Here is a 27,616-nt window from a genome sequence, read left to right as displayed (position 1 = left end):
GTGGATTTGGATTTGAAATTAAATTCCATAATTATCCCAATTTAACAGGGATAATTATTTATTCGAGTCTAATAATAATAAATAAGAATCTACCATTGTCATTAACAGAAACAATTAAACAATAATTTTTTGGCTATTGAGACCAAAATCTTCTAGCCCATCAAGAAAACTCAACCTAGAAAACCACTGATATATCGCTCATCAAACATATATTATGCCAGTTGCCTCTTTTGTTATACACAGACTACATTCAAATTGGTTGTTTGATTAAAAGGGATAAAATTATTCCTATTTGTAAATCTAATCCCCCAACTTTTTTTCACCCTAAAAAACACTCATTTTGGACAAGAAAGTCCTTATTTTTTTCTTATAAAAATAACTATTTCTTTTAAAATATATATAAATAATCAAAAGATTAAAGGCATTCACGTCAAAAATAGGTTACTCTTCTGTCCATTTTAATCAAATAATCCATTCAAATTTGGTATATCTAAAAATGTTGTTCTGATTAGAGCTTAGAATTACAGTACTCTTAATAATAAAAAGTACTAAAGAAGGAAAATGATTTTTTTATATTTGATTTCACTATGAAAAATACAAAAGAAAATCGAATAGTAAAAAACAAGTAAAATAAGTTTAAAAAAACATATAAAAATAATCTATCGAGTTTAAACTTATTTTTTATTTTACTTTATTTTTCCTCTCTTTTCTTTCCCTTTCATTTTCCCTCATCTTTTCCAGGAACCAAACATAGCCAAAGTGATTTAAAATAAAATTAGGTACCAAAAATCTCAAAATCTATTATATGAACTCCAATTAGCATCCAACATAACAATGAAATTGGAGGAGATTCTGCTGTTGCTTATCCTGCCTTGTAATTTTAAATGAGATTATAATTTCATTTTAGATACAGTTATAGTTCAAACAACTGCAATCACATTCAGAAGGTATAATTTTGAAGTAAAAACAAAATTCTCTATTTGACAACATACACCAAAATCAGTCCACATGTGTATATATATATATATATATATATATCATCCACAACACATACAAGCGGGACATCCTCTTGTCTCCAAATATCTAAATCCCAACTTACAAATATCCACGCACAGGCATGGCAATCGTCAAAGTAGAACCTCCTCTCATATTTAGCCTTGCACCTAAGCATTTGATAATGAGTTTTCCAACCAGGGATTCAATTCTTAGTATTCATCATAAAAGAACAAAATATTCACCTAGATCAATCCATAAATTTGTCACTGAATATGATAGAGAAAATTGTACAGTACTCTCAACGAATAACTGATGCTATTTCTTTCCTTTGAGCAGAAATAACCCTTAAACCGGCAAGATTAAAAACTCCTAAGGAATAGCCAAGTACAAATTATCCATCAAAGGCCACCTACCTCCACATCTAATATAAAACAAAAGGAAATAATAGTACAGGGAATGCACATGATTCATCTTTCTATCTAAACCATAGAAGCTCTGGCTATTAATCACCTTTGCGAGTCAGCTTATGCAGGATTCAATCGCTGTCCCCAGCATTGTCTGCAAAAACATGGCAAGGATTTCATAAGGTGGCTGAATAGGTAGCCAAAACCAAGCAATATAAAGAACAATCAAAATAAATTAACGGTATAATGCACTATCTTCTACCATGCACACCTCAAAAACATAGTCCACAATCTAAAGTCGGTCAAAAGATACCATGCAGACATAGAATTGCCTCAATAAGAAATACAGCATAAACCCCATTTTTCTTTAATTACCATTCTGGAAATTTTGGGTACGATATGAGTCACATTTAACACTATCCATTTGTGTTGAAATGTGATGAAATCAAAATTGTAACATTTGGTTTTTTTAATGGTGCCACAACCCATCGGAGGAACTCTACATAGGTACCAGCAGTGTAATGAATGGTATAAATATCAGACTCACACTCTCAAAGATTTCAGAGTAAAAGGGCATAGCATTAAGAATTAATGTATTACTTCTCCTTTATAAATATGACATGAGAGTACACTAAACCATTGGTTATAGAATGAATATTATTAAGTTACCAAAATCATTCAGTCTCACAGAATGTCAAATAGCACCCAAAATGCAAGTAAATTACCTTAACCTGGTTTAACATGGATACTGCAATTCACAATGCCTGAACCAGATCCAAATATGACTGAAACAGTGATATGGCTCAAGCAACCCAATTATAGGATCCATTTACTCAAAATCCTGGGGCCATATATATTCAATGGCTCACAAATAACCAAATTTCAGATGTACAAGGTAACACACACACTTACCTTCATTAAGCTCTTCACTCTGGCTGGCATCATCATCCTCTCCACCATCATCTTCTTCATCCTCAACCTCCTCCTCTTCCTCGTCATCATCATCATCGTCGTCGTCGTCATCAGTATCTTCAGCATCTTCACTCTCACTTTCATCTGGTATTTTGGGCTTTGGAGGAGCTACAAAACTCCTTGTGGACCTTCTGCGCGAACTTAAGACAATGTTGCTTGTATCAATGCCCTCCAGTTCTTTAGCTCTCTCCTTTTTCTTTCTGACCTCCTTGATATCTGAGCATAAGAACAAAAATGTCATGCAATATCTCCTAGTTTCATTTTATTTTATTTTTCCTTTTTAAAGAAAAAAACATATACAATGTCATTCACTATATGCTTGAAGACCTGCCAATGTGCATTAATTGCGTGGACATATGGCACAACCATGTGTGAGGCCCACTTCAAAACCTAATAGGTGCATTTCTGCCCAACTTCCTAAAAGAAAGTCAAATGGAATTAGTCTTAAGAGAAAATATCATCTGGATAATGCAATTCTTGTAACTACCACAGCAAACCATATTATGTGGGTTCTTTTTTTTTTTTTTATCGTTTTCATGAAGTATGAGGTTAATATGGTGCTCTGATTTGCAATAAAATGACTGTGACAGAACATACTTGCAAAGGATTATTTCAAATGCATTTTGGTTGTAACTCCCTTTTTTGGCACTTTTGTTAGATATATTTGCCAATGATCATAGCCCTAAAATTGGGAATTTTTTCCCAAGTAAAAATGTAGTTGTAAGCATTATACCACTTTAGCTTGCATTTAAAACAGCCAATCCTGCATTTTCATGGAAGCACTTCAACAAGTATGTCCCCAGTCCCCCACATAAAGCCATTGCTGAGTTTAAGTAGGGTGGTTTATTTGTTCTCAATCTCTAGAATGGTGCTTAGAGAGCAAATCCACCACCAATTAGCAAATAAGTTAGATTGAACCATTCATAGCCTATCTATTATGCAATTCAATGGGTCAAACTGAGTTCCAGCCTTTTTTTATGTCGAAGTTGTCAAACCTAAAGTTTTAAACCACTACTATTTCCTGCTAGTTAAATACACACACACACACACACACAAGTACATACATACACATAGAGACCTTAGAAATATACACTATACCCACTTTCAATCCCACAGTCATTTGGAATGCAATCCCTACTCTTGATGCTGCTAATATGTCCTCACTCCATACTTCTGCTACCTAATTATTATAGTAGATCAATTTCATTTCCTTTTTTTTTTTCCTTTTTATAGGAAAACAAAATAATTTTATAGGCAATGTCAAAGAAACAACACACTGATATAGATAGGATGTATCAAAAGGGTGACAAAAGGCTAGGCCAAAAAGAGAACACAAAAAACAACTCTCTCCCTCAGCAAGAACCCCAACCCATCTATAAAATCAATTAAAGGAAATGATCCTTCTTGTATAAAAAATCTGACCCACATTTCAAGATTGTCTGGGAATGTGTATTTCACCATTTGATCAAATTGCTCCTCATTTTTGAACGACCTTCGATTCTTTTCCTTCCAAATTGTCCAAAAAAATACATAAAAGAAGAGGCCCTCCAAAATTTCTTATGATCTCTTCCAACAAAATAACTGTCAACCTAAAAGAGTCTCTTTGACAATGGTTTTCCCTGCTGTTCACAATCGTCAATGCTAACTATATCTTTGAGAATATTCTTTTTCCTCTTCTTCCAGTCTCTAAAAAAATCTTATTCCATTCTTTCAATTTTGTATCGACATATTGCGGTCTTTTCATGAATTTATGACTTTCCCACCCCTTACCCTAAAACTATTTCCACCATAGGCTAAATCTTTCCTTGAAATTTGGGTGAAGCAACCACATGTTTTGAAACCTTAATAGAGTTGCACCCCACTTAAAAGGGTTCGTTTCTTGGACAATGGGGCAATGGTCATACGTCAACTTGAGCAAGGCTTCTTAAAGACATCAAGGGAAGCTTTGCTCCCACTCATTCGAATGTAAAAATTTATCCAATCTTTTACAAACAGAGGATTCTTGCAAATTGGACCGCATAAAAAAAGTGTTCCTAAGAGGAGGGTTGACTAACTTACTTTCTCTAATCAAATCATCAAAGTCTCTCATGCTAAGGGTTAATCTAGAGCCACCCATCTTCTCTTAAATTCTCCTTATGGCATTAAAATCCCCTTTCCCCTCACCCCCCTCCCACCCCCACAAACACCATTTCGAAAAAGTTAAACCAAAAGGATCTGTTAGCCCTGCACAAGAAATCCTTTCTTAGAGAGGTATCGATTAAGGGGATTCAAGCACTTGCTAGAGACATTGTCTCTTCTTTTATTTGGAGAGCTAGATTGGCTAACTAGGTGGCAACCTCCTTTTTGATAGATCAATTATAATTTAAATTTATAGATGATGTCTATAAAAAAGAGGGTACATCCCAGTACATAGGAAGTATACAAAGGGTGTAAGAACAAAAGAGAAAGAACACAAATAAAACAATTGGGTGACCAACTTTTTCTTAAGAGGGATTTATGCTGAAGTGTTTTGTAGTTTTGTTCCTCTCCTAATTTCTGTATGCGTTAATTGCTTTTGTGAAGGATATCTCATCCTTCCTTTTTTCTTTTCTATTCAATAAATTAATTTCTCTAGGCATCTTCTATTCAAGAAATCGTTATTTCTTTTATTTTATTTTATTTTTTTAACGTTAGGAATATTATACTTTTTCAATCTAATAAAAAAAAAAAAAATATATATATATATATATATATATATATATATTACTTTTTCACTAATTTAACATGGTTCTAAACTCAATCTATGGTTCCTGGGTGCTAGCATTATCGAAACAATCTCATAGCTCCTACGGGTAGAGATATCAGGTTTATCCACGGATTTCCCTATTTTGTGCTGCATTTTGCTCAAAGCTTATGCTTAAATAGCTCCTCAAGGCATCAGCAAGGCCCAACTTAATCATCTTCCCAAGGGATCCTAATCTGGAAACATACAACAGCTACCAACTTGTTGGAGAATTGTAAACATATAATATAGAAACTAACTTTTAAAAGATAGCTAGCTAAGTATTTTGTTGTTCTTTTAGAATTCCAACTAAGTTTCAGGCTATATTAAGTGAGGAAAACAAAACCAATCACCAAGGGATTGTAGAGATTTTTCTTATTTTCTACTTTTCTTTGGTGCATGGAGATTGGAAAAGACAACCAGAACCCACAAAATGATTCAAGTATTCTCGATTTCAATTCCCATTTGTCTTTTTTGAATTTAAATCAAATTTCAACTCCTTAAACCTATCTACTAATTGTAATTGTCCACAGTTCAGCTACCAGGACTCACTGACAAACATAGGCTGCATTAATGCTCACCTTTTTCAGAAGGATTTTTAGATAATCCTTCTTTTGATAGTATCTCTTCGAGTTCCTTTATTAGGTGGGCCTCGCGTTTGTTTTCAGGTGCCTGCTTGACTCTCTTGTAAACTGATGGGGGAACACTGAGAAGGAAATAGATAACTTTAGAATATCAGCATTAACAAGGTTCAAAAATACTGGGTTAAAAAAAATCGAAACCTCATTGCACACGATTTGATAATTGATTTCAGATTCTCAACACGTTTTCCATATGCAGGAGCCGAAACTTCTTTCCTCTGCACTTCATTTCAATAAGATATTCAACTAGGGGAAGTTTATATGAACAAGTTTTCAGAGTTTAGGGAACAAAATAGGTATGACCTTGACAGGTTTTTCGGAGGATGATTGTGAGTGACCATCATCAGAAACATTTCCACTGTCTTCTGCATCACCATTATCCTCTGATACTGTTTCTGCAGTCTTGCTTCGCTTCTTGCTAGGCATCTTTGTTTCCTTCACAGGTCTTTTGCGTTTTCTTAGATCTTCAGAATTCTGGGCTTTTCCCTTTGGAGCCATTTTTGTTTTAGGTTTTACTTCTTCCTCATCACTCTCGCTCTCTAAAGACTCAGAACTTCCTTCACTGCTTGTCTTCCTTGATGCCCGGCTATGAGAATTTTTCTTAGGACTGCCCTTCTTAACCCCAGTAGTAGGTTTAGAAACTTGAAGAGATTTTAATACCTGATAAACAATAACGTAAATGAAACCAAAGGTAGATTACATGTGGAACTTCCGGAACTTACAGGATGTCTCCTGAACTAGTTTTTACTCACCTCATCTAATTGCTCACTTATAAATTTCTTATATGGATCAAGAGTCTTTTTATCTAGTTTAAGGTCTTCCTCCAAAACTCGACGAACTCCAGCCATAGTAATGTTCCTAGAAAAGAAAAAAAAAAAAAAAAAAAAAGACTTCTTAATTAAATCACCTTAGCCAGAAGGGATGAACAGCAAGGGAGCATTTCAAATGTATGTCTATTTCATAAGCGCAGGAACTAAAAATTACATAACATATAAAGATGAAAGGATAACTTATTAGTTCAAAAATAAACTGCAGAAACAATAATAATATCAACTGTAGAGCGATCACCAATTCAAAGAATTACGATGTGACATACTCAGACTTAGCTTTGAAGTAAGATGCTCTTTTTCTAATGGCCTTCTTTATTGTGCTTTCACTGGGAACTTCTTTATTTTCCTTGCCTTGAGTTTCCTCGGTTTCAGATTTGGCTATTTTCTGGCCTGTCATTAGACCTAGTACTGGAGAACCTTCTATTTTCTCCTCATCTCCAGAGCTAGGTTCCTTCACTTCTTTCTTTGACTTAACTGTTTCAGGTGGCTCTGCAGCTTCACCTTTAGTTGAACAGACATTTTTTCCCCTGGTTTCCCCAGATTTCTTGGAAGGATTGTCATCAGCAGCAGCATTTATGCACTAGTTTAGATCAGAACATAAAGGCTAATTAAATTCCTTATAATTTCAATGAAAAATGATAAATGAATAAATAATAGGACCCCAACCAAACCTCTTAAAGGAGAATTAATCTGCACTCAAATTATAGTGCATCATAGTGTCAAGAGAAAATGTAACAAAAGAGCATATAGAAACAAAAAAAGATATGCTAGATGTGCAAAGAATAGGCAACAAAGAGTAAGGTCTATTTTCAACCAAAAAAAAAATGCAAGCTCTGAGAGGTCAAGAAAATACACGCAGTTAGCAGTCCAATGTGAGATGATCTGTTACGCTAAGCCCTAAACATGGAGTTAGGGATTATGGGAGTAAGGAGTTTGGAATATTCAATAGGACCTTGCTCAGAAAATGGATATGGAGATTTTTGTGGGAAATAGTTTACAGATTAGGGTTACAGCAGGCAAGTACAGCATAGAAATGGTGGTTGGATCTCTGGGCAAATGAGAAGCTTTCACAGAAGATGCTTATGGAAGACCATAGGAGGAGGAGGTGGAAGATTTCCTCAGTTTCATTCCCTTTCAGTAGGTGATGGGAGGAGGATATGTTTTTGGGCATTCCTTAAAAGGAGGTTGTGATAAGGATGAAGACTCCATTAGATTGACGCTTTATAGAGATTCTCCATTAGATCGTTTCTCAGATGATGGTTAGTAGGAAGGCAACTTTGAGTGAAAAGAATGAGAATAAGTCAATCACATTCTTCTCTGATATTTAATAACTAATGAGATCTAATCTTTAATCATCTCTTACTTTGGTTAAGGAAATCTTTGCTAGCTAGCATAGAAGTCTGCACAAACAAACAAGAAATATAGAGCACCCTTTTTATGCTTATTTTATGGGTGTTCACACAAGATGCAAAAGTACGATTGTCTAGCAGAAGAATACACACTCCTGAAGCTAAAAGGATCCTGGTTAAATCCCAATTCCTCTGGACTTCCACTTAGTGATAATCCAAAGGCTAGTCCAAAGGCATGCCTTTTGTCAATTTTGCTGGAGGCTTGTTCGTAGGGTTTAGTACAGCAGGTTTTCCTAGGGTTTCCTCTTCCTTTGTCCTTCTTTTGTGTTCCTTTTGGGCATCTTTAGGTTTCCCATTTATAACCCCCTTGTAATATGGATCATCCAACTCAATCCAGAGGGTGCTTCTAAAATCTTCTTACTCATAAAAGAGAATATCATGCATCTCTCTGCTAAAATTCCAAGTCAATTCAAAGCTTTTCCCCTTCCTTTGTCCCTTTTCCATGTTTCCTTTTGGCCCTCTTTAGGTTTCCCATTTATAACCCTTCTTGTACTAAGGGTCATCCAACTCAACCCAAAGGGTACTTCTAAAATCTCCTTCTTACTCATAAAAGAGAATATCATGCATCTCTCTGCCAAAATTCCAAATCAATTCAAAGCTTTAACTTATTAACCTTCACATGACATTAAAAATAAAGTTATTGCATATTGCGTCTATAACAATACAAACAAATAATATTGATGAACAAAGTCTAGAACACTTAATTCTTGTTATGCAATGATTGGTGAACAAATCATTATACTAAAACCAATCATTTGCAAGGTTCTTCATACTGAGCTTTAATAAAAATAAATAAAAGGAAACTGGTATTAAACATAAAATACTAAAAGATAAATTTATTTCTTCTTATCCCAGATAAATTTATTTTTTTCAAGTCGCATCAAAAGAGTCCATGAAACAACCCACATTTTCTAGGGCACTTTTGAAGAGGGGAGAAAAGTTTTAGGCGCAATTGTGAGAAGCCTAGGTGTGGGTAGGCATTTGGGGTGGGAGTCTTTGGATGCAAGGGGCACAACAGGAGGGATGTTGCTTTTTTGGGACACGAGTTTTGGAGAGGGTGGCTTTTAAAGTGGGGTCATTCTCCAATTCTTGTCTTTTTAGAAACTATGAGGATGGGTTTCTATGGGCTTTTTTAGGGCTCTATGGGTCATTGAAGGGAAGAGAGAGGAGGGAGTTGTGGGAAGAGTTAGCTTCGATTAAGGGGCTTTAGGATGTGCCTTGGTGTATAGCAGGAGACTTTAACATGGTTCGTTTCCCTATTGAAAAGAGCAATTGCAATCGGTTGTTAGCTACCATGAGAGATTTTTCCAATTTTATTGATGAGTTTGGACTTGTAAACCCACCTCTTAGTGGAGGTGGCTTTACTTGGAGTGGAGGGCAGGGTGGTTCCTTCAAAGCTCGTCTAGACTGTTTTTTGTTTTCTGGAGATTGGGAGGATCATGTCTCAGGGGCCTTGCAAGTTCTGTTGCCAAGACCCCTATCGAAACATTTTCCTATTTTGTTAGACTGTGGAAGGGAGAGAAGAGATAAAAGGCCTTTTAGATTTGAAAACATGTGGTTAAAGGTGGAAGGTTTCATGGAGAAAATAAAAAAAGTGGTGGCAGTCTTATAATTTCAGGGGTAGCCCTAGCTTTGTGCACTCTAGAAATTACAGGCTTTGAAATGTGATCTAAAGAAATGGAATAAAGAGGTGTTCGGGAATGTCTCAGCTAGGAAGGATTTGGCTCTAGAGTTGATAAACTATTGGGATAGTATAGAAAGATTAAAACCCCTGTTTGAAGAAGATAAGATAAGCCAAAGAAATGCTAAAGATGAGTACAGTCACCTAGCTATTTTAGAAGAAACTTCTTGGAGGCAGAAGTCAAGGGCACTCTGGCTGAAGGAAGGAGATAACAACACGAAATTTTTTCACCGCATGGCTAATGCTAGGAGAAATGGAAATTTCATTAGTAGCCTCACCATTAGTGGAATCCGCTTGGAAAAATAAGAAGAGCTTAAAAAAAAGCATTTTTTCCCACTTTAGAGAAATGTTTAAAGAACCTCAAGTGAGAAGATCTTATATGGCAACTGAACTCTTCAAGAGCATTGACTCAATGGACAGAGAGATCTTAGAGGGCCCTTTTTCAGAGAAAGAGGTGACCTCAGCTCTGGCAAATTTGGGGGGTGACAAACCCCCCTGGGCCAAATGGGTTTTCTCTAGCTTTTTGGAAATTCTATTAGCCTACAATGGGTAGAGAAGTGATGCAATCTTTTGAGGAGTTTCATATGCAAAATTCCATGACTTGTAGCCTTAATGCAACATTCTTAGTTTTCATCCCTAAGAAAAGAGGGGCAGGTGACATGAAGGACTTTAGACCAATCAGCCTACTGGGGAGCCTTTATAAACTTCTTGCAAAAGTCCTAACTAACAGATTGAAAAGGGTAATGGGCAAGGTGGTGTCAAATAATCAGAACGCTTTTGTGGGGAGTAAACAGATTTTGGATGCTATTTTGATTGCAAATGAGGCAGTTGATTCTAGGAAGCGTAGCTCTAATGCGGGCTTAGTTTGCAAATTGGATATAGAAAAGGCCTACGATCAAGTTAGCTGGAAGTTTCTTCTTTCAGTCTTAGAAAAAATGGGTTTTGGCCCCAAGTGGAGCAATGGATTCATTTCTGCATTCCCACTGTGAGAATGGCGATTCTAGTTTAGCAGCCCCACAAATTTTTTTTCCCAACCTCTAAGGGTTGCGGCAAGGGGACCTTCTTTCACCCTATCTCTTTGTGTTGGTTATGGAGGCTCTCAGCAATTTAATTGCTAAGGCTAAACATGGAGGATTTATTAAGGGTTTCAAGATTGAGGGCAGAGGGGAAATTGAGAATCAAGTTTCACACCTTTTGTTTGTCGATGATACCCTTTTTTTTTGTGAGGATGATGTAGAGCAACTGAATTTTTGGAAATGGATTATCATGTGTTTTGAATTGGTGTCAAGCTTGAAAATAAATCTACAAAAAAGTGAAGTTATTCCAGTTGGGGAGACAGTGGATGTGAATAGAGCAGCTTCTCTTCTTGGGTGCAAAGTAAGAAAGCTTCCTGCGTCTAATCTACTTGGGGCCCCTAATAAGCATTATGGTGTTTGGGACTCAATTGAGGAGAGGTTTAAAAGGAAATTAGTTGTTTGGAAAAAACACCGCCTTTCCAAAGGAGAAAGACTTGTCCTTTTAAAGAGCAATCTTTCAAATCTCCCTATTTATTTTATGTCCCTCTTTGTTATTCCTAAAAAAGTGAGAATTAGATTAGAGATAATTCAAAAAGACTTTTTATGGGGAGGTTTGGGAGATAGAAGCAAGATCCACTTGGTAAATTGGTCAGATGTGTGTAAGGCTAAAAAATTTTAGGCTTAGGGATAAGAAGACTGCACAATCTCAATCAAGCTTTGCTAGACAAATGGCTTTAGAGATTCTCTGTTGAGCGTGAAAGTTTGTGGAGGAAGATCATTTGTGGAAAGTTCAAGGAGGTGGAAGGGGGTTGGACTACTAGAGTGTGGAGGAAGTCCTTTAGGATGAGCCTTTGGAAAGACATTAGAAAAGGGTGGGAAGAGTTTAATGTTAGAACTTTTATCTGTATAGGATATGGTAGTCGTACAAGCTTTTGGTGGGACATTTGGGCGGGGGACTTCAAGCTAAAAGATGTTTACCCTACTATCTTTAGGATAGCATCCCATAAAAATGCTACAATTGCAGATTCTTGGAAAAGAGAAGGGGATGAAAGGGGTGTTGAGAGGTTCATCTTAGAAGACCCTTCCAAGATTGGGAGGTAGAGGAGGTAACCCGTTTTTTGGGTTTTCTTAACCCATTAAAAGTGCAAGAAGGTGAGGACACTTTATGTTGGAAAGAAGATAGTAGAGGATTTTTTAGTGTCAAGTCTTATTATTGTTCTCTAAGTGGGGAGAATAATTTTGTTTTTCCGGGGAAGGAGGTTTGGGGATCCCGTGCTCCTCTCAAAACTTGCTTTTTTGCTTAGGAAGTTGTTTGGGGAAAGATCCTAACTATAGACACCTTAATAAAGCAGGGATGGCAAATGGTCAATAGATGTAATCTTTGTAAAGAGAGTGAAGAATCAGCCAATCACATTCTGATTCATTGCACCAAGACAAGAGAGCTTTGGATCTTTTTATTAGCCCTCTTTGGAGTGACTTGGGTATTTCTAGATTCGATAAGAAATCCCCTCCTTCAATGGAAAGTTAAGGGGTTTCAAAAGAAGATTGAGCAGTTTGACATTTGACTCCCATTTGCTTATTTTGGTGTGTTTGGAAAGAGCGTAATCGAAGAACCTTCAAAGATGAAGAACTCTCCGACCAAGGTTTAAAGGATCTCTTCTTTCGGACTCTTTTTTAGTGGTCTAGGGTTTCTTTGGAGCTAGATTTCCCTTCTATGTTAATTTTCCTAGATACTCTTTTTTGTGGTTAACTTTGCTTTGTTTTGTTTGTGTGGTTTTCTTTGTTTGAGGTGTGATTGGGTTGTTTCTGTGTATACAACCTGTATATGTAGGGTGCACCCCTTCATTTTTTGGCGCTTTTTATTGCATGTTCTTGTTGTTTATCAAACAAAAGTTTTAGACGCGGTTTTGATAGCCAATGAAATGGAGCAAGAGAAAATGAGACTAGGGAAGGAAGTAGTGGTCTTCAAATTTGATTTTGAAAAGTCCTATGCCCACATGGATTGTAGATTTTTGGACTATGCGTGAGATAAGAAGGGATTTAGTACAAGATGGAGCTCATGGGTGAAAGGATGCTTGCCTTAAAAATGTTTCACAATCTTAGTGAATGGAAATGTCAAGGGATGGTTTAATGCAACCAAAGGATTAAGGCAAGGTGATCCTCTTTCTCATTTCTTATTCACCATTACAGCAAACGCTTTAAGTAGGATGTTGATAAAAGCAAAGGAAGATGGAGTTCTAGAAATGGGATTTTCTTTGGTCATGGTTTGGGGAGAGAGAGAGATCATCTTTTAGCTAGATCTAAGTGAGGAAGACAAAAGCGCAAGGAGGCTTAGCGTTCAAGAGAATATCTTTAATGAATAGGACCCTCTTAAGAAAGTGGTGTTGTAGGCATCCTAGGGATAGTTCTCTTCTTTGGCATAAGGTTATCTTGAGCATCTACAAGACACACCCAAAGTATTAGGAGGCAACATTTTAATTAGACGGTCACATTGTCTCATGTTAAACTAAACAAATCGGATTGGCTTCCTCCTAGAAGCATCAACAACATGTTGACCATTTCTTTTAGGGCTTTAGGGAGCACTAGTAAAGGCAAAGTTTTATGACAAATCACTTGTCTTACTTTGATTTGGATAGTATGGAAGGAAAGAAATGTCGGATCTTTGAGAAAAAGTAGAGGACTTCAGAGAATATACGGCATGAAATCTATTTCTATTCATCTTGTTGTGCTTCTACCACTAAAGCTTTCAAGGGCATTCCTCTTAACATTATTTAACTTGATTAGATTTTGATATGTAGATCACAAGGGTTAGAATAGCAATGTTGAGTGTTATGATGTATTTTGGAGCATACCTTTTTTCCTTTATTTTTTATCACATTTTGTATCTTAGGGAAGGATTTTTCATCCTCCTCTTGTAATCTCTTATTTTTAACGAATATGTTTCTGTTTCTGATAAATAAAAGTAAAGAAAGTCTTACATCTCATAAATGATATATAGCAATACAAATTCTGCCTGCAATAAAAAGGAGGAGAAAAAAATTCCCTACAAGTTTAACCAATTTTAAATTACAACTGAGAGATAACAAGGAATCATTTACATGCAGGTTGGAAAACAATAACTATGGAAATATGGGATTATGATTTGTAATTAAGTGCCAAGATTAGAAGGATTGTGTTAGGATACTTTCTATTTTTATGGATGAGAGAATCTCTCCTTGTGTTAGGATACTTTCTATTTTTATGGATGAGAGAATCTCTCCTAATTAGTTATTGTTTCCTTAGAGATAGTGATTGTGCATATTATATGGCTTAGATTAGGAATCCCACTTGTATATATATAGGTCACTTTGTATTCAGTTTTGACACAGAAAAAAGAAGAATATTTTCTTCATGGTATCAGAGCATTCAGATCTGAACCACGTATAAAAAAAAAATCATCTTTTTCCATGGAGAGCAGAACGGAAGGATCAAACTCGGAGGTGACGTCCAGACCTGAAGCAGTTCACTCCCGGCAGTGCCAGCACCACAGACGGCATCATTCTTCCCATAACAGGTCATAAACTCAATGGGCAAAATTTTATTCAATGGGCTCAGTCTGTTCTGATCTTCATCTGCGGGAAAGGTAAGGAAGAATACCTTACGGGAGCTATTGTTCAGCCGAAGGAAGATGATCCAGGATACCGAACCTGGAAGTTGGAAAATAGTATGGTGATGTCTTGGTTAATTAACTCTATGACCAATGACATAGGAGAAAACTTCATGTATTATGGCACAGCAAATGAGATATGGGATGCAGCTAGAGAGACCTACTCCAACATCGATAATACCTCGGCGATTTTCGAAATCAAGAGTATTCTCTAGGATCTTCGACAAGGAGATTCAACTGTTACCGAATATTTTAATATCCTTACACGGTATTGGCAACAACTCGATATTTATGAAGAATTGGTTTGGAAGTGTCCCGAAGATGGACTCCTATACAAGAAGGTCATTGAAAAGGAACGCATCTACAAATTTTTACTTGGCCTTAATAAGAATTTAGATGAGGTACGTGGAAGAGTTCTAAGTATTAAGCCATTACCTAGTGTTAGGGAAGTTTTTTCTGAAATTCGCAGAGAGGAAAGCAGACAAAAAGTGATGTTGGGAACCCAAAATTCCTCCAAAAATCTTGAGAACTCAGCCCTAGTTGCACGAGGAACCCAATCCAACAACAACAACCACCAAACGAAGAAGAATCGTCCATGGTGCGACCATTGTAGAAAACCTGGACACACGAAAGAGACTTGCTGGCATCTACACGGTAAACCTGCTGATTGGAAACCTTCTCGGCCACAGCAAAACAGAGAAGGCCGGGGTTACACCGCTACAGCCGAAGAAGACACATTTGGCACTAGCTCAAATCCTGGACCGTTTAGCAAAGAGCAATTGGAGGCACTACAGAAAATGTTCCAACAGACTCTTCAATCAACTGGAACAACTATTGGTACCGCATCTGTAGCCCAGAAAGGTATTTTTTCCCATGCCCTAAATGTTAGACAGGAAAATCACACTACATGGATAGTGGACTCAGGAGCTTCAGATCACATGACTGGGAATCTCATGGTTTTTCATGAATATACTCCTTGCCATAACAATTCCTCTGTTCGAATTGCCGATGGAACCCTTTCTAGGGTATTCGGCACAAGTTCAGTTATTATTTCCAAGGATATTACTCTTCACTCCGTGCTCTATGTTCCAAAATTGGATTGCAACCTATTGTCTATAAGTAGACTAACACGGGATCTTAATTGTGTTACTAAATTTCTTCCTCACATGTGTGAATTTCAGGCCTTGAACTCTGGGAAGAGGATTGGCAATGCTGAGGTGCGTGCTGGACTTTACCTTCTAAGAGCTGAGGAAATTCGAAGGCTACCAATGAAGACTGCTTGTGTAGTTTCCAACCCTAGTACCAAGACGGATAGTGTTGTTATGTTATGGCACTACCGATTAGGTCACCCAAATTTTTCCTATCTTGAAAAACTATATCCATCATTATTCAATAAAAATTCCAAAAATTTTCAATGCGAAATATGTCAATTGTCCAAACACACTCGCAACTCCTATTCCATTCAACCATACAAACCATCTCATCCTTTTTCCTTGATTCACAGTGATGTTTGGGGGGCCTCTAGAATCAACAACATTACAAGTTCTAGATAGTTTGTCACCTTTGTTGATGACCACACTCGAGTGACTTGGGTATTCCTTATGAAGAAGAAATCAAAAGTGAGGGGAATATTTGAAAACTTCAACAACATGGTTCAGACGTAGTTTCAGGCAAAAATTCAAGTCCTTTGGACAGATAATGCTCGAGAATACTATCACAACACTCTTGGGTCATATCTTCTGGAGAATGGCATTGTACATCAAAGCTCGTGCATTGATACTCCACAGCAAAATGGAGTTGCAGAAAGGAAAAATAGACATTTGATGGAGGTTGCACGATCCCTCATGATAGCTTCAAACGTGCCTAAACAATTATGGGGTGAAGCTATACTCACAGCAACCTACTTGATCAACCGAATGCCTTCTAGGATTCTTCAATTTAAAACCCCGAGTCAAATCCTCCTCGCTGCATATCCATCCGCTCGAATAATCTCGTCTATCCCAATCAAAGTCTTTGGTTGTACTGCTTTCGTTCACATCCATAAGTCCCTACGTAGTAAACTTGATCCAACAGCCACTAAATGCATCTTTCTCGGGTACTCACCAAACCAAAAAGGATAGAAGTGCTACTCTCCAACAACCAAGAAATTCTACACTTCCATGGATGTCACTTTCTTCGAAAATCAACCCTTCTACCCCAAAATTGCAATTCAGGGGGAGAACTGGTCCACAGATGAATTCCAATTCCGGGAAACCGAAATCAGCACTACTTCTCCTTTGAGTTCATCACTACCTCCTCAAACAGATACTACTCTTTCTGTCCCCGAAAACAATTCCTTGGATGTCCCTTCTGTCATACCTGAGTCAACTACATAGGCAGTAAAGAGGTAATAGTTTATTCTAGAAAAAATTTAAAGGAAAAGCCCGAGAAACCTCCTCAAAAGGAGCCCGAGGACAGCACTCCACCTGAGCAGAACCAAGAATTGGACCAGGATCCAAGCAACCCAAACTCACAACCAGGTAACACAATTTATGATCTAAATTCCAATAATGACCTTGATGATCTTGATCAACCCATTGCTTTAAGGAAAGGTGTAAGATCCTGCACTCAGCATCCAATCAGTAATCATGTGTCCTATGGAAAGCTTTCACAGAATTTCCAAGCGTTCATCACTTCTCTTGAAGATGATCGTATCCCATCCAACATCCAAGAAGCACTTCAACAACCTGAATGGAAGACTGTTGTTCAGGAAGAAATACAAGCATTGGAGAAAAATGGGACATGGGAAATCTCAGAATTACCAGAGGGTAAGAGGCCTGTTGGATGCAAGTGGATATTTACCGTGAAGCACAATCCAGATGGAAGTATAAACAGGTTCAAGGCTCGACTAGTAGCTAAAGGATTTACTCAATCCTATGGCATTGATTATGAAGAGACATTTGCACCAGTAGCAAAGCTCAACTCCATCAGAGTGTTATTGTCAGTTGCAGTAAATTCGGACTGGAATCTGCACCAACTTGATGTCAAAAATGCATTTCTCAACGGAGAACTAGAAGAGGAAGTCTACATGAAGATTCCACCTAGTATGGAAACTCCAGAAAATTCAGGAAAAGTGTGTAAACTGAGAAAGTCCCTATACGGTCTAAAACAGTCACCTAGGGCCTGGTTTGATCGACTGACTAGAGTTGTGAAAAAACATGGGTTCATCCAATGTCAAGCAGATCACACACTGTTTATGAAGCACTCTAAGGAAGGTGAAATGACTTTGTTCATTGTCTATGTTGATGATATTATAATTACCGGAGACGATGAAGAAGGGATAGGGAATCTCAAGAAGCTGTTAGCAAGAGAATTTGAAATCAAAGATCTTGGACAACTCAGATACTTTCTTGGCATGGAAATTGGCAGAACTAAGGAGGGAATTGTGGTCACGCAAAGGAAGTATGTCCTTGATCTACTTCAGGAGACTGGAATGCTAGGTTGTAAGCCAGTGGACACGCCTATGGATCCTATTGGTAAGATTGATAAAGATAATGACAGTCATCCAACTGACAAAGACAGGTACCAGAGGTTAGTAGGAAAGTTGATCTACTTAACTCACACAAGGCCCGATATTGGTTTCGCTGTGAGCATGGTAAGCCGCTACATGAACAATCCCACTGAAAGACACATGAAAGCCGTATATAGAATTTTACAGTACCTTAAAAAGAGCCCGGGTAGAGGACTCTACTTCAAGAAAACCTCAAGTAGGGAAGTTGAGGTATTCACAGATGCTGATTGGGCAGGATCCTTGACAAATCGGAGGTCAACTACTAGGTATTGTTCCTATGTGTGGGGAAACTTGGTGACTTGGAGAAGCAAGAAGCAGTCCGTAGTGGCGAGAAGCAGTGCAGAGGCAAAATTCAGGGCAATGGCTAATGGGATATGTGAAGGAATGTGGCTCCAAAGAATACTCAAGGAACTTGGAATTATATCAAACTCCACTATGACAGTTATGTGTGATAACAACGCTACCATAAGTATTGCAAAGAATCCAGTTCAACACGACAGAACCAAGCACGTGGAGATAGACCGTCACTTCATCAAGGAGAAACTTGAAGGGGGAACAATCAGACTTATGTATATTCCTTCAAGTCGTCAAACAGCAGACATTCTGACTAAGGCACTTCCAAAGGCCACCTACGAAAACATGAAAAGCAAGTTGGGAATGCTAGACATCTACTACCCAACTTGAGGGGGAGTGTGGAAATATGGGATTATGATTTGTAATTAAGTGTCAAGATTAGAAGGATTGTGTTAGGATACTTTCTATTTTTATGGATGAGAGAATCTCTCCTAATTAGTTATTGTTTCCTTAGAGATAGTGATTGTGCATATTATATGGCTTAGATTAGGAATCCCACTTGTATATATATAGGTCACTTTGTATTCAGTTTTGACACAGAAAAAAGAAGAATATTTTCTTCAACCCTAACATCAAAATACAGAAGTCCAAAAAACTAAAGGCAACCTCCAAAACAGATGAACCATAAAGTAAAAACCAGTTGTTCATTGGCTAATATCAATTATTTGGAGGGCATGATCTTAATGGATGTCAATGAACTTAGATAAAATATGTCAAGAAGAACTAAGCCACTAGAAATAATTGTCAAGGAATTGATCATTTCACCAACCCTATCCAATGATCTCAAACTTAAGCTTTTGTGTTCACAGTGCAACTTGGCCTACGGGGTAGGTTCAGGTGGCAAAAGGTTGAAGGGAGAAAAGGGAGGTTTTATGTTTGATTCCTAGCTACATAAACTGGGGATAAAAAGGAAGAAGAAGAAGATAAAGAAGAAGAGGGATCTTTTTTGGTATGAGACGTATTGACACTTTATATTGGAAAGAGTTTATTCATTTTTTCTTTTGATCAGATTTTGTATATTTAGGAAGGATTCCTCATCCTTCACATGGACTTTTAATTTTTAACCACAAATTTTTTGTTTCTGATTTAAAAAAGATAAGAAGAAGAAGAAGAGCTCAACTATCAAAAAAAATGTTATGGGTCATGACTCATAAGCATCAGAACTATAAGTTGGTAATGATAGAAATTGATAGATAAATATAAACCCAATCTATGGTGTCTGACCATCATCAAAACCATACATGAAGGTTCAGTTCGCATAGAAAAACAGGCACACAAACAGTGTTTTGCCCAAACTGACAAAGACTTGCTGTTCGTTGCACAGTTGAAGGCAGGACTAAGAGAAAATTCAGACAGCCCATTATTAAGTTGTCTAAACTGGTCCTTACTAAGTGAGAGGCTGTTGAAACTGACTCTAATTTGGTCCTAATAACACTCCTCCAAATTCCAGAAAACAACCTTGTTTCCTAATATTTAGTCATTAACCAAAATGGTACATGTCATTAATTATTCCAATGGTAATTTAAAAAAATATATATATTAATTTTGAGTAATAGAACACCACTCTCCCCATCCACCCAGTTCCCATGCAAGGAAAAGAATCACCACCATCCCAGCACAATTACCAGTACCACTGATCATACTGCTGCCATGACATAACTGCACAATCAGTATGACTACCAACATCATCACCAGTCTAGTATTATCACCATTCACCACCACCATACAATTCCATCACCACCCCCAAAAATTGCGAGTGCTAAATTGCATAAGCAGTGTGCACAACCTAACTGCTAACATCCACATTACATTTTGATATTAAAACATGATTAACCATCACAAATTCAACATAAGACAAACCAAAAACACTAACAGTCATCTCTAAAGCAGATCTTTTTCTGGCCAAAAAACACTTAACAATTTCTAAAAATGAAATTCTATAAATCTTTTCAAATTCAAGAGTAATTTTCAAACAGCACTACTTTCCAAACACAGAAAATTATAAAAAGGAAAAAATAACAAGGCAGTTTCACAAACACATAGACATATATAGACTAGGTAAATAACACGCAGCTAAAAAAGTAGGGAATGCCATATTTATATGCCATTACATTAAATGAAGAGGTGTTTAGTGATTTCACTTATCTTTCCCCACATACCCCTATTTTTATTTGACATCTCACAACTGCTAATTAAAGATAACTACCCATGATTACAGATGAGAAATATCTGGTTTAAAAATCAACTTAGAAAAAAACATCATTTCAGATATTAACACTAGGCAAGAGTTGTTGTCTAGTTTGGCCTCGGTTTTGGATTGCAAAGTGTCAGAGTGGCCTTTGTCTTATTTAGGCCTTCCAGTGGGAGGGAACCCAAAGACAATAGGCTTTTGGGATCCGATGGTTGAGAGAATTTCGAGAAGGCTGGATGGTTGGAAAAAGGTCTTTTTGTCTTTGGGAGGGAGGATTACTTTAATTCAGTCTTGTTTGTCTCACATCCCTAGCTACTTCCTCTCCCTCTTTAAAATCCCAGCATCAATAGCTTCAAAGATTGAGAAGATGCAAAGGGATTTTCTTTGGTCTGGGGCGGAGGAAGGAAAGAAAGATCATCTTATCAGATGGGATGTTGTTAGTGGACCAAAGGAGTTGGGAGGTTTGGGTTTTGGGAAGACTTCTCTGAGAAATATTGCTCTCTTAGGGAAATGGCTTTGGAGGTTCCCTAGAGAAAGGAGTGGTCTTTGGCATAAGGTTATTGTGAGTATATATGAGACACATCCTAATGGATGGGACGCCAACATGGTGGTTAGATGGTCACACAAATGTCCTTGGAAGGCTATTGCTCAAGTTTTCCAGGTTTTTTCCCCTTTTGTCTGCCTAGTGGTGGGCAATGGGGAGAGAATTCGTTTTTTGGAAGATCTTTGGTGGGCTAACCAAACTTTGTGCTCTCAATTTGCTGATCTTTATAGAGTTATTTCTGTGAAAAACCTCACCGTCTCAAATGTCCTTGGCAATTCCTTTCCACTGTCTTGGAATTTTAATTTTTGCCGCAATCTTACTGATTCAGAAATTGATCTCCTTCAGAGATTAATATCCTCCCTTAGTTCTGTGTTTTTCTCTCATTCTTTGGCATATTCAAGAGCGTGGTCTTTGTCATCGTCAGGCTTGTTTTCAATGAAATCTTTTTTCTTGGCCTTGTCAAAAGTCTCAAATCCTATCTTGTTCCTTCCGGCCAAGTTTTTGTGGAGTTCAAAAGCCCCTTCAAAGGTTAAGGCCCTCGCTTGGTTAGTAGTACATCAGAAGGTAAACACCAATGATAAGTTGCAATTGAGAAGACCCTACAAATCCCTCTGTCCTCAATGGTGCATTCTTTGCAAACAAAATGGAGAGTCGATTGACCACCTTTTTCTTCATTGTCCTGTTACCATTGGACTCTGGCACAAGTTGTTCAATCTAACAGGGTTGGTTTGGGTCCCTCCAAGGAGTTTTGAGAACATGTTGGTTATTGCTTTTAAAGGCTTGGGGAACTCATTAAGAGGCAAGACACTTTGGCAAATCGCTTGCCTTACTTTGATTTGGTTGGTGTGGCAAGAGAGAAACAATAGGATCTTTGAGGATAAGGGGAGAACGGAAGAGATGTTATGGGATTTGATTTGGTTCTATTCTTCTCTATGAGCTTCTTGTACTGAAGCTTTTAGAGGAGTTTCTCTAAGTGTTTTACAACTCAACTGGATTGCGGTTTGCGCTTCAAAAGTTTGAAGAATGTTAGGTTTCTCTTTGTTTTTAGATTTCTATTGTTGAGAGTTTTCTCTTTTGTTCAGTTTGTGTAGGAAAGACCTCTCATTCTTCCCTTGGTTTCTTCTCTTTTTTTTGTATCTTTTCTTTCTCCTGTATCTTTTCTTCTATTAATGTATTTTTCTTCGTTTCTGATCAATGATTACATTGACTGATTTAGGCATCTTTTTTTTTTTTCTTTTTTTGCTAGGTCAAAATAAAATTTGTATTAAAAGAAAGTACACATGTCGTATACAAAATAGACAAAAGACAAAAAAGGTGCGAAGACACAAAAACCCACTACCGCACCCAACCAAGAGCCTACCCAATCCACAAAGTCTAACAACGATAAAGAACCATCCCCAATATACAATCTAACTCAATCCCAAAAAAGATACAAGAAAGAATTTTTAACTGTTTGTCCATGCTTTCATGGTTGTCAAAAGCCCTCCTATTCCTTTCCTACCATAAAGTCCAAAACAGACACAAAGAAGCAACCTTCCAAGCCTTTTTCCTCTTTTTACCAACAAAGGACCCATGCCAACTCAAAAGGACCTCTCTTGATTTAGGCATCTTTTTTTCTGTTCTTTTATTGTTTTTTTTTTTTTTTTTTTTGATAGGCAAAAAATAATATTCTTAACAGCCCCTAATCAAAGGAGGGCCCACCAAAGTACACAAGGGTGTTGAAAATGCCGATTTAGGCTAGGTTCTTTTCATCATTTAGAAATCATCAACAATGAGTGATGTACATTTTTCTCTACCAAACTTTTAGAGCATTCAAGAAGCAGCAACAATTGCAAAGTGCAGCCTCACTTATGTTAGCTAAATTTAAAAGAAGCGTTGTCAAACTAACCAGAAGTTGCCTTCAACAGTTCATTAAGATTTCCCACAGGCATTATCGATATTTACAACCCATAAAGTATCATGTATCATTTTTTGTACTATATATCACATTGCTTTGAATATCATAACTTCTTTAACATGTGGGTGCACAGATATGAGCTCTACTAAATCTAGGTAACAAGAATTCCATGGCACAGCTTTGCTGCTTATTACAATTGTCAATTATATTCCCTTCCTCTTGTTGGAGTACGACACAAATAAAAAAATAGAAATGACAAAGAAAAAACATAAAGAAGGAAGAGGGGTAAAGTAAAATACATAAAAATAATATAAGTACATGCATGTATAAAACACATGTATATTGCGGTGATGAAGTAGAAAAATATATAACTAATTTCCAAAAAAGAGAGTAGGATAAAATAGGAAAATACAAGCATTTTCTAAGACCTTATATACCTACACATTAAACACCAAAGTTTTAAGAAATCAAAACTCAGAAAAATATAACAAGGTAATGCACAATTTCCTAATAAGATCTACAAAATAAACTTTCTAAATTTTAACTATGATTTTGATTTCCAAATTCCAAAAAGGATACAAGTAACAAATATATCAAAATTCACGAGCTCTAACAAGTCCCCAACTTCTATGGATTATTGACATAGATGAGTTTACAAGTGTTCAAAGTCCTAACTTATCCGGTTCATTCTCATTACTCCATAAAAGGGAAAAAAAAGTTAGAGACGAAATAAACAAAGTTTTTATTCTTCATTAGTCATCATCATTAAATCAACATCAAACCTTAATATCTTTCATACTTTAAACATCTCACCAATAAATTTTGGAACCATAATTACATTTAAGCTTCTATCTTCCACATATGCCTTTGACAATAAGTGAACAAATGTTTCCACATTAGATTTTTCTCTTGTCCTATCCTTTTTACTGTTCAATTTTAATGTTAAAGCACCTTTTAGAATATAATATGATCACATTTTCAAGAAATTAAATTAAATTTAGATTTTTCTCAAAAGCTATAAAAAAAAGTCTAGAGCGACCAAAATACGTGTTGTGTGCTGTATTGGATTAGTATTGCAAGTAATAATTAAGATGTAATGTTGCTTTAAAGAAAATGTAACACATCATTATGTGGTAATCACAAGTTTGTAATAACTATAAATAAAATCTTCCCTAGATTTCAGGAAAATAGCAAAGGGGATTTTATTTATGTACATACAATGATTGATTTTTTGGGGAACTTCTCAGTTTAATCAACCTGACCAACTGTGAAATTGTGAAATTACAATAGGTCAATTTGGTCTAAAGTTATTAATGCTGGTTATGAGTAACACCATCAGTTGTTAAGGTATGTTAGGTTGGTACTACGTCAGTGCTCTAAACCTAGGTGCTGGATGTTGATTATTTTTTTCTTCAGATATGGTGAACCACGAGCTATGGATGGTCATATTCTTTGTTTTCTTGCTTCTAACCATCTAGGGTAATGCTCCAGAGTGGTGCAGGTGCAGAGATTAGCAGAATACAACCTTTAAATAGGAAGTTGACAATGGTTCTCGCAACTACTTGTATGTCTGTAAACAGCACCAATGCTAAAACAAACTAAAGGTACAAACAAAGCAACTATAGAAATCACTCACCCAGATTGAAAGCATAATTTAAGGATGTTCAACCAATTACAAAATAATTCTTTCATGCTTCATGCAGACCACAAGTTTGCAAATCCAAAGAGGTACCTCCAGCAAAAATTGCTTGACAAATCTCTTGTGCACATCCAATGCATATGTCTCCAACCCCAAGTCCTTCTCTAATAATCTCCTAACCCCCTCAAATGTCAAAGAACTGCAACCAGAAACAACCAACATAATCATTCAACTTTGCCGATCACTCAGATGCATTATTTTCAATTCTCAACTAAACAATTTGGACTAATCAATTGATGTTGAGTTTATGCAATAAATGAGAGAAGAATTAATAGACAAGCAACATAATTCATAGATCCCATTAATGATATTTTTTTTTTAACCAAAAAAATCCCATTAATAATATCACCACTTTCCTTTTCCAATGTAAAGAGTGAAAATAAATAATATGTATGTGATAAACATAAAACTTTAAAATAAACATTCTAATCTGATGACCATTTTTTCCCATTTCCAGATTTAATTGAAATCATATGTTCCCACAACAAATCATTAGTAAGCACAGAAAAAGAACCTTACTATTTTGTCAACATTCACTACAATAACTGGCCTAGATAAGCTTACACCAAACTTTGGCCCCAATAACCGTCTACTAGTTAGGACTCTAAACATATAAATTTAGAATTGTTAAAAGGATTTTGTTATGCGTGGGAAGCATATTGATCAAGATTCCTCTATTTCTCCTGTTTATTTTGCCTATAAAAAAATATTTTCCCATAAAAAATAAATAAATAAATAAAATTATTATAAAAAAAAAAAGGTAATCTTTTGTGTGTACGTAGTGTATGTCCATAGAATTATTTGTTGCACGAAGGTGGATTGAGGGTGTCCTGTAACATCTGTGATATATCATTTAATAAATATGCACTGCAATCCTGTTGTATACATCGCGTGAGTGTGGTGTACATGTCAACCAGCCAGCCACCCACTTCAACAAGTGAAAAAATCTGCTAACTATAGTAAGGTGTAAGCAGGCTGAGGCTACGAAGCAGCACCAACGATAAAACGGCAAGAGCTTTAATTATGATATTGCACATGCTTTATGGAAACAAAGCACCAGAAGGAAGTGAACAGGGAAAGGAATTTTTCTATCAACCAACCCGACCCTTAAAAAGGACAAAAAAAAATCATTCCTGATATTCTTGACAATTTCCTTGGGTTAAAACCTCCCATCATTTCAGACGGGCTTCCCTTTTCAACATTTACTGTGTTCAAACGTTTGAAGCTGCCCATCTATGAAAAGCAACCCTCCTCCCTTCTTCTAACTCGTGTTAAAAATACTCCTCCCACGACATGGGCATTGTCAACACCTCAAGCACTGGTAACCCAATTCCCTTTATTGATCTAAATATTTATTAATCTTTTCAAATTTATCACCAAGCATATCCCAGTTAAACATGTAATTTTACAGCTCAAGATCCATGGTCTGCATTTCTCCTACAAAACCCATGATATTCCCAATAGTTAAAACTCAATTTTGCAGCATTTGCATCCATGTAAATGCAGTAAACCAGATACCTACTACATGCCAAGCAGCTAGAAGAAATATAAAAAATGAGTTGTTGAAACGAGGAAATTGGAAGATCAATCGACCACCAAATTATCAATAAGCAACTTCATCAAGTCCAACCACCCCTAAACTTCAATTTCCATACTTGATGGACTCATTATGGTACTGAGGATACAAAAACCTACCCCACGACTTTCTTTTTTCACACCTCAACGCCTTGCTCTTGAAAAATACTTATTTCCGCACTTTACAGACGCTCCCTCGCAAACAGGACAAGAGAATAGACAATTGGGGAGGAAAACTCAAATTTGCAGTTACATATTACCCAGATATCTCGATCAACATATAAACACACATACTAGATGTGGGGATGGGGTTTTGGAGAGATAAAAGAAGAGAAGAAAAAATGGGCATACTCTGCTTGTTCTTTGAAATGGCCAACGCGGGAGCTCATGGCGGCCTTTATCTGGGACTCGATTTCTTGCGCCTCCTCCTCCGTTCCCTTGGTGATGGGCTCGCTGTCTTGCATTTCTTCTGCCATTCTCGGTCTGCAAGTGTTCTGCGGCTTCTGCCTATAGGCTTTTCAGTCTTATATTGACCCTATGGGTCACCACGTCCAGACCGACCCGCCCCGTTTACTCGAACCACCCTATTTTCCTTCTTTCTTGTTTCCCCCTCTTTATATTTCATTTTACAAATGATTTTTTTTTTTTTTTTACCACACCATTCTAATTGTGAATTAAATTCACCCTACTCTCGAAAATATTATTAAAATTCTACCAAGAGAGTGCACTACTATAAAATTTAGGGGAATCATGCAATCAAGCACCGTTAAGAAAAAATAATATAATATTTTTTTGAAGTTTGATTTCTTGCTTTTTAAATTACATGTATTTTGAAAAAAAAAAATTCTTTAAACATCGACTTTAATAGTGAAATATATCAAAGTTCTAAAATTACCATTTCTACTTGAAAATGGCAATGAGGCAAGTTTGAGACGATTGCCCTCATCCTAACCCCACCTCATTTATTAAAAATAATTATGATATTGGTTATAATAAAAAAAATTAAGCAATATGGATGGGTGGGATTAGGTATGCAAATTTCTCATACTTATCCTGTCCCACCAATTAAATGGGATGATTTTTTTTATTATTTAATTTTTCTAATTGTATTAAAATAAATATATTTTATACATAGTTAAAATATTATAATAACTTATTTTATTAAAAAAACAATTTATTATTATTATTATTATAAAAATAGAGAAATAAAATTTAAATTAAATTAATTTTATATATAATCAATAAGGCCAAAAAAATATAAAACAATACTCAAATCTGTCTCAAATTAAAAATAAATAAATAAATTCAAACTCATCTTAAACCCGTTTATTTAATTTTAAATTTATCCCATTAGGAACATGATAGGGACGGATGCCCGAAAAACCTGCCCATTATTATATCTATTTGTACTCATCCCACTTTCTACACAAACTATTTTTTTCTTCTCTCT

The 27,616-nt window shown here is 36.4% G+C and overlaps 1 protein-coding gene across 1 annotated transcript; it reads right to left on the bottom strand.

The window, feature by feature from the left end:
• Positions 1 to 1,178: 1,178 nt before the first annotated feature.
• Positions 1,179 to 26,681, bottom strand: LOC117906715 (glutamic acid-rich protein-like). Its single transcript, XM_034819876.1, has 9 exons — positions 26,518 to 26,681; positions 24,625 to 24,730; positions 6,871 to 7,184; positions 6,527 to 6,632; positions 6,078 to 6,434; positions 5,916 to 5,992; positions 5,715 to 5,839; positions 2,313 to 2,588; positions 1,179 to 1,554 (listed from the first exon to the last, which is right to left on the bottom strand). The coding sequence occupies exons 1-9, from the start codon at positions 26,640 to 26,642 to the stop codon at positions 1,532 to 1,534; spliced, it is 1,509 nt and encodes a 502-aa protein (XP_034675767.1). The 5' UTR covers positions 26,643 to 26,681; the 3' UTR covers positions 1,179 to 1,531.
• Positions 26,682 to 27,616: the final 935 nt, after the last annotated feature.

The sequence above is a fragment of the Vitis riparia genome, chromosome 18 (genome assembly GCF_004353265.1).
Source record: "Vitis riparia cultivar Riparia Gloire de Montpellier isolate 1030 chromosome 18, EGFV_Vit.rip_1.0, whole genome shotgun sequence".
Classification (NCBI taxonomy): domain Eukaryota; kingdom Viridiplantae; phylum Streptophyta; class Magnoliopsida; order Vitales; family Vitaceae; genus Vitis; species Vitis riparia.
Note: the sequence above shows the minus strand (reverse complement) of the source record. Positions and strands in the feature narration are given on the sequence as shown.

Bases quoted from the DNA above. Each gene is read 5' to 3' on its own strand.
- LOC117906715 (XM_034819876.1), bottom strand. From the start codon at position 26,642: ATGGCAGAAGAAATGCAAGACAGCGAGCCCATCACCAAGGGAACGGAG. The intron at 5,840-5,915 runs GTTTCGATTTTT...TTTCCTTCTCAG, and splicing joins ATCAAATCGTGTGCAATGAG to TGTTCCCCCATCAGTTTACA. The intron at 2,589-5,714 runs GTGAGCATTAAT...TCTTATGCTCAG, and splicing joins TAAAAATCCTTCTGAAAAAG to ATATCAAGGAGGTCAGAAAG.